Source organism: Pteropus alecto, unplaced genomic scaffold (genome assembly GCF_000325575.1).
Source record: "Pteropus alecto unplaced genomic scaffold, ASM32557v1 scaffold669, whole genome shotgun sequence".
In the NCBI taxonomy this organism is placed as follows: domain Eukaryota; kingdom Metazoa; phylum Chordata; class Mammalia; order Chiroptera; family Pteropodidae; genus Pteropus; species Pteropus alecto.
The window spans coordinates 313,316-330,025 of record NW_006442554.1 but is presented as its reverse complement, the minus strand read 5'-3'; the positions used below and the strand labels follow the sequence as shown (position 1 = coordinate 330,025).

General features: G+C 49.3%; 3 protein-coding genes and 2 pseudogenes across 11 annotated transcripts in view; 1 reads left to right on the top strand and 4 right to left on the bottom strand.

The window, feature by feature from the left end:
* Positions 1–406: 406 nt before the first annotated feature.
* LOC112471796 lies at positions 407–525 on the bottom strand (annotated as a pseudogene).
* Positions 526–6,274: 5,749 nt separating this feature from the next.
* TIMM17B (translocase of inner mitochondrial membrane 17B) lies at positions 6,275–10,714 on the bottom strand. 5 transcript variants are annotated; one of them, XM_006922747.3, is made up of 6 exons: positions 10,552–10,714; positions 9,642–9,741; positions 7,864–7,927; positions 6,929–7,057; positions 6,732–6,842; positions 6,275–6,641 (listed from the first exon to the last, which is right to left on the bottom strand). In XM_006922747.3, exons 1-6 carry the CDS (start codon positions 10,575–10,577, stop codon positions 6,559–6,561), a joined length of 513 nt encoding a protein of 170 aa, XP_006922809.1. In that variant the 5' UTR covers positions 10,578–10,714; the 3' UTR covers positions 6,275–6,558. The 5 variants fall into 5 exon arrangements, with proteins under 5 accessions (XP_006922809.1, XP_024896177.1, XP_024896176.1 ...); XM_025040409.1 differs by having other exon boundaries at positions 6,499–6,641; positions 7,864–8,021; positions 10,552–10,683; XM_025040408.1 differs by lacking the exon at positions 10,552–10,714 and adding an exon at positions 10,089–10,157 and having other exon boundaries at positions 6,499–6,641; positions 7,864–8,021.
* LOC112471791 lies at positions 9,296–9,417 on the bottom strand (annotated as a pseudogene).
* Positions 10,715–10,752: 38 nt separating the features above from the next.
* PQBP1 (polyglutamine binding protein 1) lies at positions 10,753–14,422 on the top strand. Of its 5 annotated transcripts, none has more exons than XM_006922746.3 (7): positions 10,753–10,903; positions 11,311–11,395; positions 12,861–12,972; positions 13,188–13,300; positions 13,490–13,774; positions 14,004–14,067; positions 14,235–14,422. In XM_006922746.3, exons 2-7 carry the CDS (start codon positions 11,329–11,331, stop codon positions 14,389–14,391), a joined length of 798 nt encoding a protein of 265 aa, XP_006922808.1. In that variant the 5' UTR covers positions 10,753–10,903; positions 11,311–11,328; the 3' UTR covers positions 14,392–14,422. The 5 variants fall into 5 exon arrangements, with proteins under 5 accessions (XP_006922808.1, XP_006922807.1, XP_015453269.1 ...); XM_006922745.3 differs by having other exon boundaries at positions 10,754–10,903; positions 13,185–13,300; XM_015597783.2 differs by lacking the exon at positions 10,753–10,903 and adding an exon at positions 11,019–11,121.
* A 173-nt stretch (positions 14,423–14,595) lies between these two features.
* SLC35A2 (solute carrier family 35 member A2) overlaps positions 14,596–16,710 on the bottom strand; it is an 8,948-nt gene continuing 6,833 nt past the window's right edge. The window contains exons 5-6 of the mRNA XM_015597750.2: positions 16,074–16,706; positions 14,596–14,776 (exon numbers count right to left, since the gene is read on the bottom strand). Of these exons, the coding sequence (XP_015453236.1) occupies positions 14,749–14,776; positions 16,074–16,706 (661 nt within the window). The 3' untranslated portion in view covers positions 14,596–14,748. The remainder of the gene's footprint in view (positions 14,777–16,073; positions 16,707–16,710) is intronic.

The following is a 16,710-nucleotide window of genomic DNA, read 5'->3' as shown; positions in this document are numbered from 1 at the left end:
CTCTAGTTCATATTTAAACCTTTAGTGAGGCATGATGTACATACAGAAAAGTGCATGTCAGAAAGGTACAATCTGATAAATGCTCGCAAACTGAATACACATGTAACTGGCAACCAGATTAAGAAATATGACTAACACTTCACCTCATGTGTCTCCGCTGTGCCCGCTTCCTATCACTGACCCCAGCACCCTCACCAGGGTAACCACCACCCTGATTTGTAACAGCATGGTTTAATTTAGCCTGATTTTTAAACTTTGTATAAAGACAATCATATGGTATGCATTCTTTTATGTCTAGCAGCTTCTTTTGTACAACACTGGGCAATTCATCCATGCTACGCACATGGAATTACAATTGTTCATTTTCATGGTGTTTTTTTTTTCTTTTATTATTTATCATTATTTATGCCTACAGCAGCTAGTCTTCCTAGGTGGTCTCCCAACCAAGTACTAACCAGGCCCAACCCTGCTAAGCTTCCGAGATCAGACGGGATCAGGCTTGTTCAGGGTGGCACGGCTGTAGACCATGGACTGTGGCTCCACTGGGGCACAAACCCAGGACCTTCTGTGTGTAAAGCAGACATGCTAACTGCTACACTATGGAATCATGTCCCATTTTCATGCTGTTAAGACAGAACCTGAGGTTTTACACTATGCAAAAGCTAACAAGTTAGCCTGCCATAATTTTACACACACACACACACACACACACACACACACACACGTCAGAAAAACAGATCATTTATTACTCACAGCAAAAAGCGGCAGCCAGAGCAGTACCTTGCATTGGTTCCTCATGCCCCAGTTTGCATGAGGCCAGATGTTTCCCTTGCATGCAGTAGGTTGCACTACAGGAGAGGAACCTGAAATTAGGAGACTGGGCTTTTATGAAGCTGCTGACAGATCTGGCTGTCCTCTCCTCCATAGATGGAGATTATTCTTTACCCTGGAATGTAAACAATCTCCTGGTTGGATAGGAGGCACATTTCTAGGTTTATTATCCTAATTGTCTCTAAATCCCTCCAGTGGGATACACTATCTCCAATTTCCAAAACTGCTTTTCAAATATGACCTTTGCTCAGAAGGCCTGGACCACGCAGGAACATGAGAAATCTGCAGAAATTTGTCTCCAACACGTTGCTCTGTACTATTCCATTGTGTGAACACACCACAATTTACTGATCCATTCTTTGGTTGATGTGCATTTTGATAGTTTTCAATTTGGGGCTATTATGAATAAAGCTACTATAAACATTCTCGTAGGTATCTTTGGTTAACATTTGTACACATTTCTGTTAGGTGTATATGTAGAGATGACATCATTGAGTGATAAGTGTGCATATATGCAGCTCCAGTAGATACTGCCAAACACTTTTCCAGAATGATTGTTGTTCTCACTATACTCCCATAAGCTGTGAATGAGACATCTTGTTTCTAGAATTCCTTATCAACACTTGGTATTATTAGATTTAAAATAGCTTGCCCAACTGATTGATATGAATAGTATTTAGATGTCTTAATATATAGTTCCCTGACTTACTGTAAGCATTATTTTCATATATAATTGGCCATTTGAGTCTCTTTTGTAAAAATATTTTCTTAGCATTTGCTTGCTTTTCTATTGTGTTGCTTGTCTTTGTCTTGTTTTGTAGGAGTTCTTTATATGTTGTGGCTGTTCATCCTTTGTCAGTTATATGTATTTTGACGTTGACTGTGTCTATTGGGGTAGACATGTCTGTTTGATGGTCTAGGTTAGGGGTCCCCAGCCCCCGGGCCGCAGATTTGTACAGGTCCATGGCCTGTTAGGAACTGGGCCACACAGCAGGAGGTGAGTGGCTGGCAAGTGAGTGAAGCTTCATCTGTATTTGCAGCTGCTCCGCAGTGCTAGCATCACCGCCTCAGCTCCACCTCAGATTATGCATTAGATTCTCATAGGAGCACCAGTCCCTGGTGCCAAAAAGGTTGGGAACTGCTAGTCTAAGCAGATGGGCCTTATAAAACCATCAAGCTCCCATTATGGCTGGGGAGAGAAGCAATATTTCCTATTACCCTAGGGAAAATAGATTTAACTGAGAGAGAGTTAGACCTGGAGGTATCCTATAGCCAGTTTTAAGGATAAAGCAGAGCATAGGCATGGATTAACACCTGAAGACCTGGCACATCTCAGAAGATACTTGTGTGAAGAAATGATCTCCAAAGACAGTCCATTCTCCCATGTCCTCTCTAAGTCCCCAGAAGTTAGACTCCAGCCTGAGGAAAATGAGGAGTGTATAGAGAACCTGTGTGGACTGAAATTATTAAGGAAACGGGGTTCATTGGGGGCAAATCCTAAAGGAATAGAAATTTCCTTTTTAAAAAGGAAAATACATGTTATTTCACTAAAATAAAAAAAAAAATTCTCTCTGGCCTCATCCTTCGTATTTTGCAATAAAAATTTAGCTCCTTAGGCCTAATTGTTTTTTCTTTCCAATGCTCACTAAATAAAATTTCAGAGCCCAGCCTTGTGTCTTCATAATTAACTAAAGGATTCTAAGGAGGAAAGAAGATGCCCCCCCACCCCCGCCTTCGCAAGCTGTGGAAGGAGAGCTTCCATTCTTCATCATGAAGATAGTTCACATCATCTGATTTGGTGAGGTGTTAAAGTGAGAAACTTTGTCTCGAGCTCCTGTATGAACACAGAGCCCTGTGTGAATGCCCAGGATTGTTGCCAACTTGATCTCCACTAAGCAAGTCTGTCCTTGAAATTATTACTTTAACAAAGGGGACTCAGAAATTGTGCCTATGGCCTGAGAAAATCCTTCCAATGACATCTGTAATCACGACTGATAATGTGTTGTCCTGGAAATTATGTTGCAAATGACATCGCTGAAACTCTAAGCACTATAAATAAAGATATAAAGCCCAGCTTTGTCACTTCTGGGCAGTATAACCATGGACAAGCTGTTTTACCTCTTTGTGCTTTCGGTTTCCTCATATGTATAATGAGGGTAACAAAAGGAAGATTTTTTGATCACTTCAGAAGTGTTGAATAGTATATCTTTCTTCTTCCACAAGCTTGCAGGCAATCTGATGACCCTGCAGATTGATTCCCCAAAGATGGCCATCGGTCAGCTCCAGAGGTTGGCCCTAAATGAATTCCTTGAGATGATTCCCAGTTCCCAACATCAGAGCACAGATCTCTAAAGGTGTATCTCCAGGGGAGGTGACCCTCCCACCCACCTAGATGACCCGAGGCAGTGGGGGTGGGAACGTTAGAGCTATCCTGCCCAGTCTGGCCTGGTTCTCCAAATGCCACTAGAAGAACAGAGGACATAAGAACTCAGATGAGCAATCCTCAGATTCAGGGCAAAGTGTGTGCACCCAACTCTCTTGTTTCTCTTACTTTCTCCCTCTCTCTGCACAACCTTCTCACTTCTCTGTCTTGTTCTGACTTTTTCTTCCCCTCTATATCTTTTTTTTTCCTATCCGACTCTCCCAATCTCCATCTCTATCTCCTCACTTTCATCCTCTTTTCCTCTTTTTACTTGTACTGCTTTTTCTCTTTCCTAGTATCTCTTTCTACAGCTCTGTCTCTCCTTTGATATCTCTGTAAACTTTGACTTCTCTTTCTCTTGGTGTATCTCTCTCTTTGCCTGTCTTTGATTTCTCTATGTCTCTCTCCCCATCCTCTCAGGGCCTGTGCCTGAGAAAGTAGATAGGGCGATTCCCCCACCCTATCCCCTTTTCTTCCCTGTTTCCATCCACCTCTGTAACCCTCCTCATCCACCAAATATTACCATCCCCCACCATGTGGACAGGTGGATGACAAAGCCAGAGGCCACAGGGAGACAGAGCCATCAGCCAGGAAGATCAAAGGAGAGAACTGAAGAAGGACTGAGATCAAGACTGATAAGAAGGGGCTAAGGCTGGGAGGAAGCAGGGAAGACAGACAGGAACTGAGGAAGAGCAGCTGAAATGCTTGGTGGAAGGATGTTGGAAGCAAATTAGAGATGAGAGAGAGCGATCTAGCCAGCGAGAGAGGGAGAGAGAGATGATGCAAGGGTGCAGGTCAGTATCTTTCTGCCTCTCTGAGGTCCCTCAGCTAGAAGGTAAGTGGGCAGATGGTCTGAGGCCGGGTCTGATAGCTCTCTAGCGGTCCAGCCCCTGAATCCAGCTCACAGCTCTACACCAGCATTTCGCCTTCTCTCTTGCGTTTGCCTCCTTCTGACGCAGTTCTTCCCACGTCCCTACATGTATTTCTGACCCTTACACGGTGTCTTCTCTTACTGTTTCTACCCTTTCTTCTTGTCTCTGTCTCTTCATTTATCTCGTCTCTCTCTGCCTTCATCTTTCTACATTTCCATTAGTGTCTCTATCTCCCTATATGTATATCTCTCAATTTCCATTTCTCGCCTTCATCTCTGTTTCTTCCTCACTCCCGCCTTCTCTCGGTCTCTGCACTCCCTGCCCGTAGGAACTCCAAGGTCTAAGTCCCCATCCTCTTCTGGGAAGAGAAGCGGGCCTGCGGTCCGGCCAAGAGGCGGGGCCTGAGGGCTAGCCCCTCGGTGACGCCAAGAACTCCAGGCTCCCCACGGAGCCCCACCCACTGTCCAATGCTATCCTCCATCTCTCACTCGGAGCCTGGAACCTTGGGTTCTAAACCCAGTGCTGGTCCCGCCCTTCTCCACCCTCCTCGCCCCCCACGGCCCCAGCCAGCGGCCCGAAGAGCCAGAGCAGAAGGCCTTGCAAGTCGCCAGTAGCTGCTTCATGACCCTGCGGGTCCAGCCGCCTTCCAGACCAGGGACGCTGAACCAGGACCCAGGGAAGAGGGCAGAGCTCCTGGGGTTTGGAGGTACCTTAAAGGGCAGGGCCTGAGCCTAGGAAGGGGGAAGGGTCTAAAGATGCAAAGAGGCCTAGAGACTATTGAGGGCCAGGAAGCTGTAGATCCAAGGGGCCTGTTGGGGCGGAGCCCATTTGGTGGGGACCAGGGAGATGCGTAGGGACTGGCCCTCGGAGAACAGAGCCGAAAGATAGGAAGGTTGTGGGGCCTGAGAGGCGGAGCCTGGAGGCATTAGGGTCTGTGAGCATCACTGCAGCCCGAGGGGGATGGAGCCTGCTAACTCCTGGAAGGGAAAGGCTCGGAGGAGCTAATGGGATGGTGTTTGATAGGAGCAGGGTGGGGCCAAAGGAAGCGGCCTGGAAATACAAGGGTCGCTGCCTGGGATACATTGGGTGTGACTGGCACCCAGGCCGTACAAAGGCTTGCGTGTGAAGCTGAGTTTGAGGCTGGGACACTCAAAGAGCTGTGTACACGGTGCCTGCTACCCCTACCCTGCCCTCCCCGCCCGAGGGCCTCACTCGAGTGGCTGGGCTCTGCCTGACACTGAGTCAATCAAGCAGGCAGTGTTGCAGTTTTGCTACCACTGAGGACCACCAGGTCCCTTTTGAAGCCTTGAGAGGTCCTGAGACTTGTCATTTGCACCTCAAGTGAGTGACTTTGTATAAAAGCATTTCCACCTCTTTGCCATGGCTTGCACAAAAGGAACAGTTTTTATGTTTCCCATGAGGCCATTTGCACTGGAGCACTTGCACCCCAGTGGAGACAATGTTTTACCTCGCACATGTAGGGGTTTACATGGAAGAGATAGTATTTGGGGCCGATATTCATCCAGAAAAATCTCTTTCCTATAACTCTTCCACCCCAAAATGAAGTCATTTCTGGTTATTTTGTGGTTGCCCTTAAAAAAAGAAATACCGACAACACTGAGCATCACAAAACAGAAGTATCTGTGTGGTACGGAAGACGAGAGTGACGCAGGGCACCTTCTTCAAGGAGGCTGGGTCTCCTTGATCCCTATTCTCATCCCAGGTCCATGGTGAGGCCATGTGGAGGATTATCTTCACACTAATGGGGTGGCTGGTATCCAGAATGTCAGAGTTCATTGTGAGGTCAGATTTCCCAGCCTTGGCAATGGGGGCTTTGGGGGAACAATGAATCAGGGGTGTTTAGTGCAGAACCACCCCCCTACCCCAGCAATCCTTGTGTTCCCTTACTTCTTTCCCAAGCCTGTTCCTCTGTCTGCTTATGATTCATCACTTGGCCCACACACATGCTTATTCATGTACCTATTCACATCTTGATTCACTCCCTTCCTGCTCATTCATCCCACAGACATTTACTACAGCCCACTCTCTGTGGGAATCCAAAATCTAGGGCTTCTGATTCCCTAAAGAGGACTCTGCTCTTTCTCCTAAGGAGGGGCTCCCGTAGGTGACTCAAGGAGTACATATGCAAGCATTTCAAAACTGGCTTTAAATACTCGTCAGGGTACCATGGGAAGGGGCTGGGGTGAGAGCTTGTTACATGTGTGTGGAGCTGGGGTGCCCTGAGAGAGGGGGACCCATCAGAGCAGCTGGGGTGCCCCACCCCTTCCCTGGGACAAGGGCTCAGAGAGAGAGTAGAGGCCCTCTCTGGAGGGTCCCAGGGCCAAGTGGGAGCCAGCCCTCCCTTCGAGGTAGATCATCGGGGAGGGAACCGAGTAGGAGCTCCCAAGGTGGTGGTGATAGGCGGTCACTTCCTCAGTGGTACTGCTGATAGTTGGGATAGGCTGGGGTACCCTCCTTAGGGGGCAGCTGGCTGGGGTCCTCCAGGAACGGGGGTGCTGGAGAGGGAAGAATCAGGTAAAGGTGAGCAGAGGAGGCTAGGCAGAGCATCTCCCACTTCTCCCTAACCAGCTTCACCAGGTACTCACCATTGCGGAACTGCTGGGCGGTGTAGCGAGTGAGGAGGATGCCAACACCCTCGATGAGGGCCAACAGGATGCCCCCCATCATTGCTGAGCCCACCATGGCCAATGGACCACCTGGAGAAGCGAGAAGGCAGGGAGAGAGAGATGAGGGCCAGCAGAACAGGGTGGAAGAAGCTGGGGCCAGGGTTGAGGGCACTCACTGCGGGCAGCCAGCACAGCCCCGGTCAGTGCTCCACTGGTGATGGAGTTCCAGGGATCTTCCTTGCCTCGCAATCGCACCAGGCCACAATCGATGGTGGAGAACAGGCCCCCCCACACCGCAAAGCTACCTGCAGCAGGACAGAGGCCTAATTAGTGTTCCAGGGAAATCCTAAGAATCCACAGCTCAGAGACTGGGGACTTCCAAGGCCTGAATGCTCTGGCAAAGACAGGAGAAAAACCCAGATGCAAAGAGAGATAGCGAACTCCTAGGGGATATTCCCCATATCTGTCCCCATGGCAACTCCTTCAGGCTGTCTCTAATCACCATGGACACTCCTTTCTCCTTCATAGGGAGGTGACAAGTGTTTACAAGCACATTTACCTTCTATATGGCTTTTAACAGAGCAACTTTGATCTTCATAACCACCACACAGAGTTAGAATTTTGATCTTGGTTTCAGTGAGAAGGAAACAGGTTAGGAAAGCCAGTTAACAATGTGATAAGTTAAAATATTTACTAAGGCCTTATTGTATGCCAGGACCTGATCTAGGGACTGAGAGTTATTTGACTTCTGAAATTTTAAATTAGTTAGTATTATTAAAGTGCTTAGCAGAGCAACTGACACTTAGTGTTATGTAAATTATATAAATTACAAAATGACTAGGGTGTTTACTGCTATTGACATCCCTGTGTTACAGATGAGATTCAGAAAAGTTAAGTCATTAGCCCAAAGTCACACATCTGAGAAGAGCCAGGGTCTGGACTTAAACTCCAGAACCCACTCATATTAAATTGTTGAGAAATGTCACTCTCCCAGGAAGTCCCAGGCAGAGTTGTGACTCAAATCTGGACCCCCCCATCTTGCAGTCTAGACTCATAGAAGCAAACACCACCAACTATGCCATCACATCTCCTGTCTCCCCAAGCCTCTCACCTCCAATCTGGGGGGCTCGGATCCTCACAGCGTTGACACTACCTCTCAATCGGTGCCGAATTCCCTGGGAGAAGTGAGGAGGAGGGGAGTCAGAGCAGGGCTGAGACCACTGGCAGACAGGATTTTCAGCTTTGCAGAGAGGGAAGGGGGTGCGAGTCCTGTTAGGGATATCAGGGGTAGAGATGTGGAGAAGTGGCCAAGAACTAGGAGGCTGGAGAGTACACCAGCATAGGTGTTCCCAGAGCTGGGTTGAGAAGTTCTCATTCATTCAATGATTACTGAGCATCTATGTGCCTAGCACCATGCTGTATGCTGGGATACAGCAGTTAACGATGTAGACCTGGCCCCTGCCCTCTTAGAGATAGATGCTGAGCAAGGGTACAGGTAAACAAGACAACTTTAGAAAGCAGTACACACCCTAGAGGAAATAGGATGAAGAGAAATGATAGCAGCTGAAGGGTAAAGAAAGACCTCTTTAAGGAGGGGGCATTTGTGCTGAGACCTTGAGGATGAGAAAGAGAAATATGGGCAAAGATCCAGGGCTAGATATAGAAATTGCAGAGACCCTGGCAAATGGATGGCATTCAAAGTATGACATTTGATGAGATCTCTCAGAAAGAGGTGTCAGAGAAAGAGACAGAATTGATTATGTTAAATTAAAAGCATTTTCTTAACTTTAAGGCTATCCTTCCTCTGCCAGTTAAGCTACCACTTCCCCTGTCCAAGTTTCTGACCCAGAATCTGCCTCTAGGTAAAATCTGTCTGGCTTTGCATACACATGTAGGATTTGGTGGTGTGGATGAAAAAGGGGCTCTGTAATAAAATCTAACAGAAAGTAACCTCACAGGATGAGCTGAGAGATCATAAATTCCTCACTGGGCAGGTCATGGTGGGTAGTCACACCTCAAGCCTGTAACTTCCCTAATAAAAGGTTATCTGCCTTAAGAGAGCCCTGTCCATTGTTTCTGTGCATCTAGGTTAACACACCTTTTAAATACCTACTTTTCTGACCCCCTAGTAAGCACAGCCACCCATAAGAGAACACATAATCTTGTTAACTATCCTGTAATTCTATCTAATCACAGAGATTTCCCAGCCTTTCTTTCTCCCAGAGTTCACGTAATCGTCTTTATGTTCCCTCCTTAATTCCAAATATATAAAACTGCAAATTCTCACTCTGGAAAGCATTTTTTCTCAGTCTGTTGAGATCTTGCTTCCAGGTGTGTCCTCTGTTTGGCTCAAAAAAAACTCTAATAAACTCATAAAAATTTTCTACACATTTACTGTTCTTATGTCAACAGTGATGAACTTTTTCACAGCACAGCATTTCTTTTTTTTTTTCTTTTTTTAGGCGAGGCAACCCTTGGTTGACTTCACAGATTGCAAGGACCTTGTCAGCTTACAATCCCTTATTTTTTATTTTTATTTTTTACGCCTACAGCACCTGATCTTCCTAGGTGGTCTACCATCCAAGTACTAACCAGGCCTGACCCTACTTAGCTTCCGAGATCAGACAGGATCGGGCTTATTATTCAGGGTGGCATGGCCATAGACAGCACAGCATTTCTACAAAGGCGCTCCAGTTCGGTGTGGGGTGAGGGACAGAGGCCATGTTTGCAGTTCTCCAAAACACGGGATCCTGGAGCCAGGCCTGGACATAGCAAGCAAGCAGGCACCAGAATGATTAAGTGTGCGTGACTGGCAGCTCTAAGCAGTTTTCAGAGCAGTATCCTGTGCTCTCATGACCCCCGAACCACCCAGGGAAGGCCAGGACTCACGACAGGGGCGTTTCGGAAGCCCTTGATGGCCTGGAAGACTCCGCCACCGATGACACCCATAGTGAAGGCTCCACCGCAATCATCGACAATTCGCCATGGGCTGCAAGTGTGAAGGGGAGGATGGGGTAAATGTGAGCCCTCCTCCTATTCAATGTCACCTCGACACCTTCAACTAGAAGGAACCGTCAACCGAATGGAACCGAATGGGAAGTAGCACTTTAAATAACGAGATTATTTCCCCTTCATTTAAGCAAGAAATAGTGCAAGGAAGGAAAAATATTAGTCTTTGCCCTCTCCGCCCGCCCACCCCCCTTTGCAGTCAACCACGGAATTAGCCAACCACTTTACTATCAAAGATTAAATGAATTGATACACACAGAGTTGACGTTTAAATAATCCCTAACTGTTAACTAGCTAGTATTGTTATTAAAGGAGGATGGGTCGCACCCCCCTTCTCCGACAATGAGCACATCCAAGCAAGCTCCGTCCCCTCCCCATGCACAACTGGGAAAAACCAAGGGCAGACTGTGGGGAGGATCCAGGCTCCGCCCCCATTCACTAAAGCGACCTAGGGAAAAAACCAGGCGTAGTGGCCCTGGAGATTTCCGCTCAACACTTCGCCACCCCCCGGCGGGAATGGACTCGACCAACGTGTCTCTTTTGGTTAACAAATAGGGGCTGGGAAATACGTAGTCAGGGGAAACATGGAGTGGTTCTCCAGGCACACGGTTGTGGCCCCTCTTAACGGTTCCGAATGGGAGGAGCCAAGTGGAGGGTAGCGGAAGGAGACAACTAAGAGTCTCCTGTTCCTGGGCGCTGGCGCTCTGGGGCCGGTACCGCTCCCGCCCGCCTCCCACAGCTGGCCGAGGTGCCACAGCAACAGTCCCGAGGCCTGTGCCCATCGCCGTACCAGGGCTCCCGAGCGTACTCCTCCATGGCGCCGGCGTCCGGCCGCGCAGTCTGCCTAAGCCAAGGCTAGGCCACGCCCCCACTGTAAACGTATACTGGCGCCTGAGCTTTCCACCTATCCCAGTACCGCAGCTGGGTTGCTGCAACGTAAGTCTGGCCAACGGCGCACTCTCATTGGTTACCCAGGTTGCGTCATCTGTTCCCCGCAGCCTGACCGTCGCCTAGTTCGTTTCGGGGAGAGAAGATTATTCTGTGCTTTGCAAGAAGAGAGACGTGTGGTTCTGGTGATCCTAACGGCGAGGACCGCGAGGCGGCCTGGTTAACAGCCTTCCACTACTCGCGTGACTGTATTGGTAATGTCAGAGAGCACGCATTTTTTGGAGCTGGAAGAGGTGCTCCACTCTGCACCCCTATCCCAGCGCTTTGGTTCTTCCTACCCGGCAGTCTTTGGGGGATGTTGGGTGAGCCCATTTCTGGGGCGCGGGGAGCCGCGTTCGGCCCCTACGGCTGTGGGCGGAGCCTGAGCCTGGGAGAGGAACTGCGTTCTGGAGCGCGGCGCCTGAAGAGGAGGGTTGGTGAGGGGTTTAGTTATATTGTCACCTATCTCTTCCACCTTTTAGCGTTGCTTCTAGCTGCCCAACTACTGGTGTAGGTGGGGGGGGGGTCCACATAAGTACATGCTGGGAGGAGGCGCTTGATTACAGAATCCAGATTCGAATTTTAATCTGAGCTGGTTTTTAGTCTGTCCATCCGCCCCTAGGTCTGTCTGCTACTCGGTATGCCGCTGCCCGTTGCGCTTCAGACTCGCTTGGCCAAGAGAGGCATCCTCAAACATCTGGAGCCCGGTGAGAGCTAAGAGCAGATGGGCCTACCACATGCCAGGCTTGACAGGCACTTTGTTGTTGATACTGCCACTTGATGCCTAGCTGGGCCTACTGTGCACCAGGCAGTGGGGTGGCAGGTATTTCACTGTTAACAATGTGGATTCCTGACACCCATTCCTACTGGGTGCCAAGCATGGGGTAGTGGGGTGGAGGAATTTGGGGGTTAAACATTTCATCCTTAATCTCGACAGCTGATATTTATTTGGGCCTACTGTATGCCAGGTTCAATCCATCCATCAATCCATGGATGTGATTACAGCATGTCAAATAGCTGTCATCTACTGCCGTTTCTTGTGTGCCAAGGACAGTGGCCGGATACTGATATTTTGTTCTTTACCATACTGATAACATTTTTCAGACTACTGTGGTGCCAGGCACTATGCTGGTGAGATATGTTATTGTTCACCATATCAATTGGTGACATGTATTTTGGGTTTACTAAGAGCCTGGCATAAACATTATGGTTAGCAGTATAAAATGATAGGATCTATCATTTAGGCCTGCTCTGCTGCCACTGCTATTTACACCTCATTGTCAATAACAGTAAAAGCTAGCATCTAATTGGGGCTACAGTGTGCTAGGCACTGGAAAATACATCTTATTTTGACCTTATTGATAAGTGACATTTATTACAAGGCTAATGTGTGCTGGGCATAGATCTTGTGGTTAATAGTACTGATAATGATTATTGATATTTATTTTAAGCCTGTTGGATGCCAGGCTTAAAATAACAATACTGATGATTATTGACATCTCTTTTGGGCCTGCATTGTGACAGGCACTATGCTGTTGCTAACATATACATTTCATTGTCAGTAATATCCTGAAATCTGCTAGGCCTACTGAGGGCCAGGTACTGAGTTGACACCATACACCTTTTTTTATTATACTGATATTAACTGACAACTGCATGTGTCAAGCCTCAGGAACTAAATGGATTCAGAGCAGTGTTTGGATAAATCCTTTGCTATCCAAATTCTTGCTACTCAAAATATAGGAGTCAGAAACCCCATGTTTGCTGAGCTTGGGAGCTTTTGGACATATTTTCAGATAAACCCTTTGCTTGTTCAAACTCATTTTATCTAAATAGATTTGGATAGTGTGCTTTTACATACTCCCTGAACTCGGGAACTGAATGAATATGGATACATGTTTTGATGAATCCCTATCTAAATTCTGAAACCAGATAGGCTTGGGTAACAGTATATCTTATCTGAACCCAGGAACAGGACAGATTTGGGTACATGTTTTGGTAAGTCCACTATTCAGATGCGTGGACTTGGAATGTTAGCATTGTGTCCCATGGCTGGTGAGACCTGGCACACACACTTGTCCATGTGAATATGAGTGTCTCTGCAGGCCTGGACTGTAGGATGAGAATCTCCCTGATCCTTACTGTTCCCCTCCTTCCCATCTGTCCTGGCAGAGCCAGAGGAAGAGATCATTGCTGAGGACTATGACGATGATCCTGTGGATTATGAGGCCACCCGGATGGAGGGCCTGCCACCAAGCTGGTACAAGGTCTTCGACCCTTCCTGGTGAGCCTGGGGACCTAGGGGGGAGGGGAAGCTGACTTCCGACTTCACCCTTCCGGTGCTGTTCCTGGCCTTGGGGTAAGTGGGGGACACAGGGGAAGAGATCTGGCGGGGCCTGATATGGGTAGGTATAGTCAGAGATTGGGGAGCAGGAGTTAAGGTTACAAGGAGAGGATATCTGTGCTGACGTTCCTTCCCTCCTTCCCACTGCCCAGCAGCGGGCTTCCTTATTACTGGAATGTGGACACAGACCTCGTGTCCTGGCTCTCCCCACATGACCCCAACTCCGTCGTTACCAAATCTTCCAAGAAGCTCAGGAGCAATAATACAGGTGAGTTGGCAGGTCCAACAGTGCCTCGAGTGCTTCTAGCAGTTCTCATAGATGGCTCTATAGATGATAGTGGATCCAGAGGGGCAGGTGAGACAGGAAAGCCTAGCCCTAGCCCCAGGCAAAAGAGGCTGTCAAAAGCAGAAGCTACTGGGCCCTGAGGTAAAAGGAGAAAGGCTTTTGTGTCCCCAGATGCTGAGGAGAAGTTGGACCGGAGCCATGAGAAATTGGAACGGAGCCATGAGAAGTTGGACAGGAGCCATGAGAAGTTGGACCGGGGTCACGAGAAGTCAGACCGGGGCCATGAGAAGTCTGACAGAGACCGAGAGCGTGGCTATGACAAGGTGGACAGAGAGAGAGAGCGGGACAGGGATCGAGACCGGGACCGCGGGTATGACAAGGCGGACCGGGAGGAGGGAAAAGAACGGCGCCACCATCGCCGGGAGGAGCTGTCTCCCTACCCCAAGAGCAAGAAGGGTAAGTTGAGCAGGGCAAGACTGCGGTGAGGCAGCAAGGCACCAGGGAGTGCATGGTGTACAGAAGCCCTCACATCTTTTCATGCAAGTGCCTGAACCTTGGGCCTGGCAGAAGGTACTGCAGCCATGGCAGCCATGGGCTCCATTTCTTCCCGGGATGGGGTAAGCTCAGTGATCAGGGGATTCTTGTGCCTACATTGAAGACCTCGCTCTCCTACCTCCTTCCACAGTTGCAAGCCGGAAGGATGAAGAGTTAGACCCTATGGACCCCAGCTCATACTCAGATGCACCCCGGTAGGTAACACCCACTCACGAAAGCTTTTCTCTTTCCTTGACTCACTGTACCAGTGACTATTTCTTTTTTTCTCACTATCTCCTTCTCCCACTTGTCAGTTGTTTGCTGGGAGGGAGGGGTGGGTACCTACCACATTCCACATTCCTGTACTCTCTGTCACCCCCAGGGGCACATGGTCAACAGGACTCCCCAAGCGGAATGAGGCCAAGACGGGTGCAGACACGACAGCTGCCGGGCCCCTCTTCCAGCAGCGCCCCTACCCATCCCCAGGGGCTGTACTCCGGGCCAATGCCGAGGCCTCCCGAACTAAGCAACAGGACTGAACCCTTAATAAAAGCTTTTCAGTGGATCATATCCACGAGGCCAGAGTGCTTCCTTCTCTCACACTTTTGAGGCTTTTTCAACCCAAGAAGGCAAGTTGTAAAACACATTTTATTTGTAAAAACTCACCTAAGAAATACTGTGGGGGCAGCAGGGGCTGGAGGCTGAGGTGGGTCTTGTCTAGGCCCCCCTGACCAGAGAGTTTAGTTGTGTCAGCCCTGCGTATGTGGAGGGTGGTAGAGAGAGGGGCATTGGTGTCTGCCTCCCCCTACCCCTAATACTGATTAGAGCGTTTGGTCCTGGCTGGGCCAGGGTAAGAAGGGAGAACGAGACCAGGCCAGCATCTTCAATCCCAGCAGCTACGAACCCTTCACCTTGGTGAGCAACCTGTGGTGGGAATGGGGAGGAAAGAAAAACACAGAAAGCTGGGATGGGCTGGCAGGTGGCTGTCCTGAGCAAGCAAAGGCAATAGTGAGAGGCTGGTAGTCCTGGGGTTAGTAACAGAGCCCACGCAGAGAGAGCGGATCCCCTAGGTCAGAAAGCTACACGTGGACTAAATAAATACAACATCTTTATTTGGCATTAGGTATCCTGACATTTGTTCATTACAGTTCCTTAGAAAACAAACCAAAAAACCAGAACAAATTAATCAAAAATAAAGATCCAACGGCCCTATTTACACATGGCAAAGACAGCCCAGGCATCTCCCATGCACACGTGCGCGCGCGCGCACACACACACTCAGGAGACAGTTAAAGGGTTAATAAGCTTTGGGGAGTGCAGGGGGCAGGTTCCATATTTCAGCAACTTTAAGACACCCCCCCGCTCATGAAGTAAGGGTGCCTCATTTAGCCAGTGGGATAGCATGAATGTGGTTGGCAGCTTTATTTTTCCTCTCAGGATATCTCAGAAAATAACCCTGTATCTGGCAACTGACATTGTTTTAGATTTAATGAGATTCGGCCACTTCAGTGACCTCCCTCTCCCTGCTTTTCCTACACCCTGGATCATTAATTATCTGATTACACAAATCCCTAAACCACTAAAAACCAAATAGTCCCTGCTTCTGGAACAGGCTGATGCAAAAATCTCAGCTCTCTCGCCCCTTGCGCTCTCTCTGGGTGCTCACAAGAGGCCCATTTTCAAAGGTCTCAGCATCAGAGAAGCTGCCTGAGGGCCACGAAAACACTGAGCTGCTAACGTGATCCAGTGTGGTTGTAAGGGAAGAGAGAAGGCCTTGAGCTATGGGAAACAGAACCTCACAGGTGGGCATCAGTCATTGCTAAAGAGCTATAGGATTTTTGTCCAATTTGTCCTTACAAAGGTGGAGGGATTGCTGGGAGGTACTCTCCCAAGCATGAGAAACAGGACACCTGGCTGAGGGGGTGCAAGACAGAAATGCCTTGAATGACAATACCCCTAACCTGGTCCTCAAAGGGGTTAGAGGAAGTGGCTCTAAAAACCCCTCCAAGGGAGGTGGTGTCGGCCTACAAGGAAGGGTTCCTGTGATGCCCACCCAGCCCCATGACCCTCCGGAAGTCTCAATGACCTGGAAGAAAACTTCCTACCCAGAGGAACCAGGCCCCAGTGGCAACTTGGGTCCTGCAGATGCCCAACACCCTCCACCCAGTTCCCCACCCTGTCTCCCCCCACCACTGCCAGCCCTCACTTCACCAGCACTGACTTTGGCAGAAAGGGCTGTGTGCTGAGGTCTCCACGGTGGGAAGACAGCTGTGGTGGTGGCGGCTGCCCCGGAGGCTGCTGGTGAGTGCAGGGCCCGGAGGCAGAGGCAGAGGTGGAAGCGGAAGCTATGGCTTTGGCTGCACCTCGGGGAAGGCTGTAGAGGTAGACGGCACCGATGACCAGCCCAGCACCAAGGGCAAACAATGGGTCCACGTGGAAGCCAAAGAGGCGGATGGAGGCAACAGTGGACAGCACGATGGACAGGGAGGTAGCAAAGCCTTTGAGGATATTGTCGGCATACTTGACAACAACAGCCACGAGTAGCCCACCAAAGGCCTGGTTGAGCACCACACCCCAGACAGCAGGTGTGTATCCGAAAAAGAAGCCGTGGTGGGCCACAGCGGTGCCCTCAGTCCACCAGAGCCCCACCAGGCCCAGTGCCGTGCCAAAGAGGCCCAGCTGCAGGTTGCGCAGCCACACAGAGCCTGAGCTGCCTTTGAGGATCTTCTCAAAGTAGACACCTGCGAAGCCTGAAGAGAGACAGGAGGCCACGACAGCTGCTAGGCCCACCCCAGGGTTCTGATCCAGTGGCCGTGGGCCTCCACCACCAGCTTGCTGTGCCTGGACAATGGCGACGC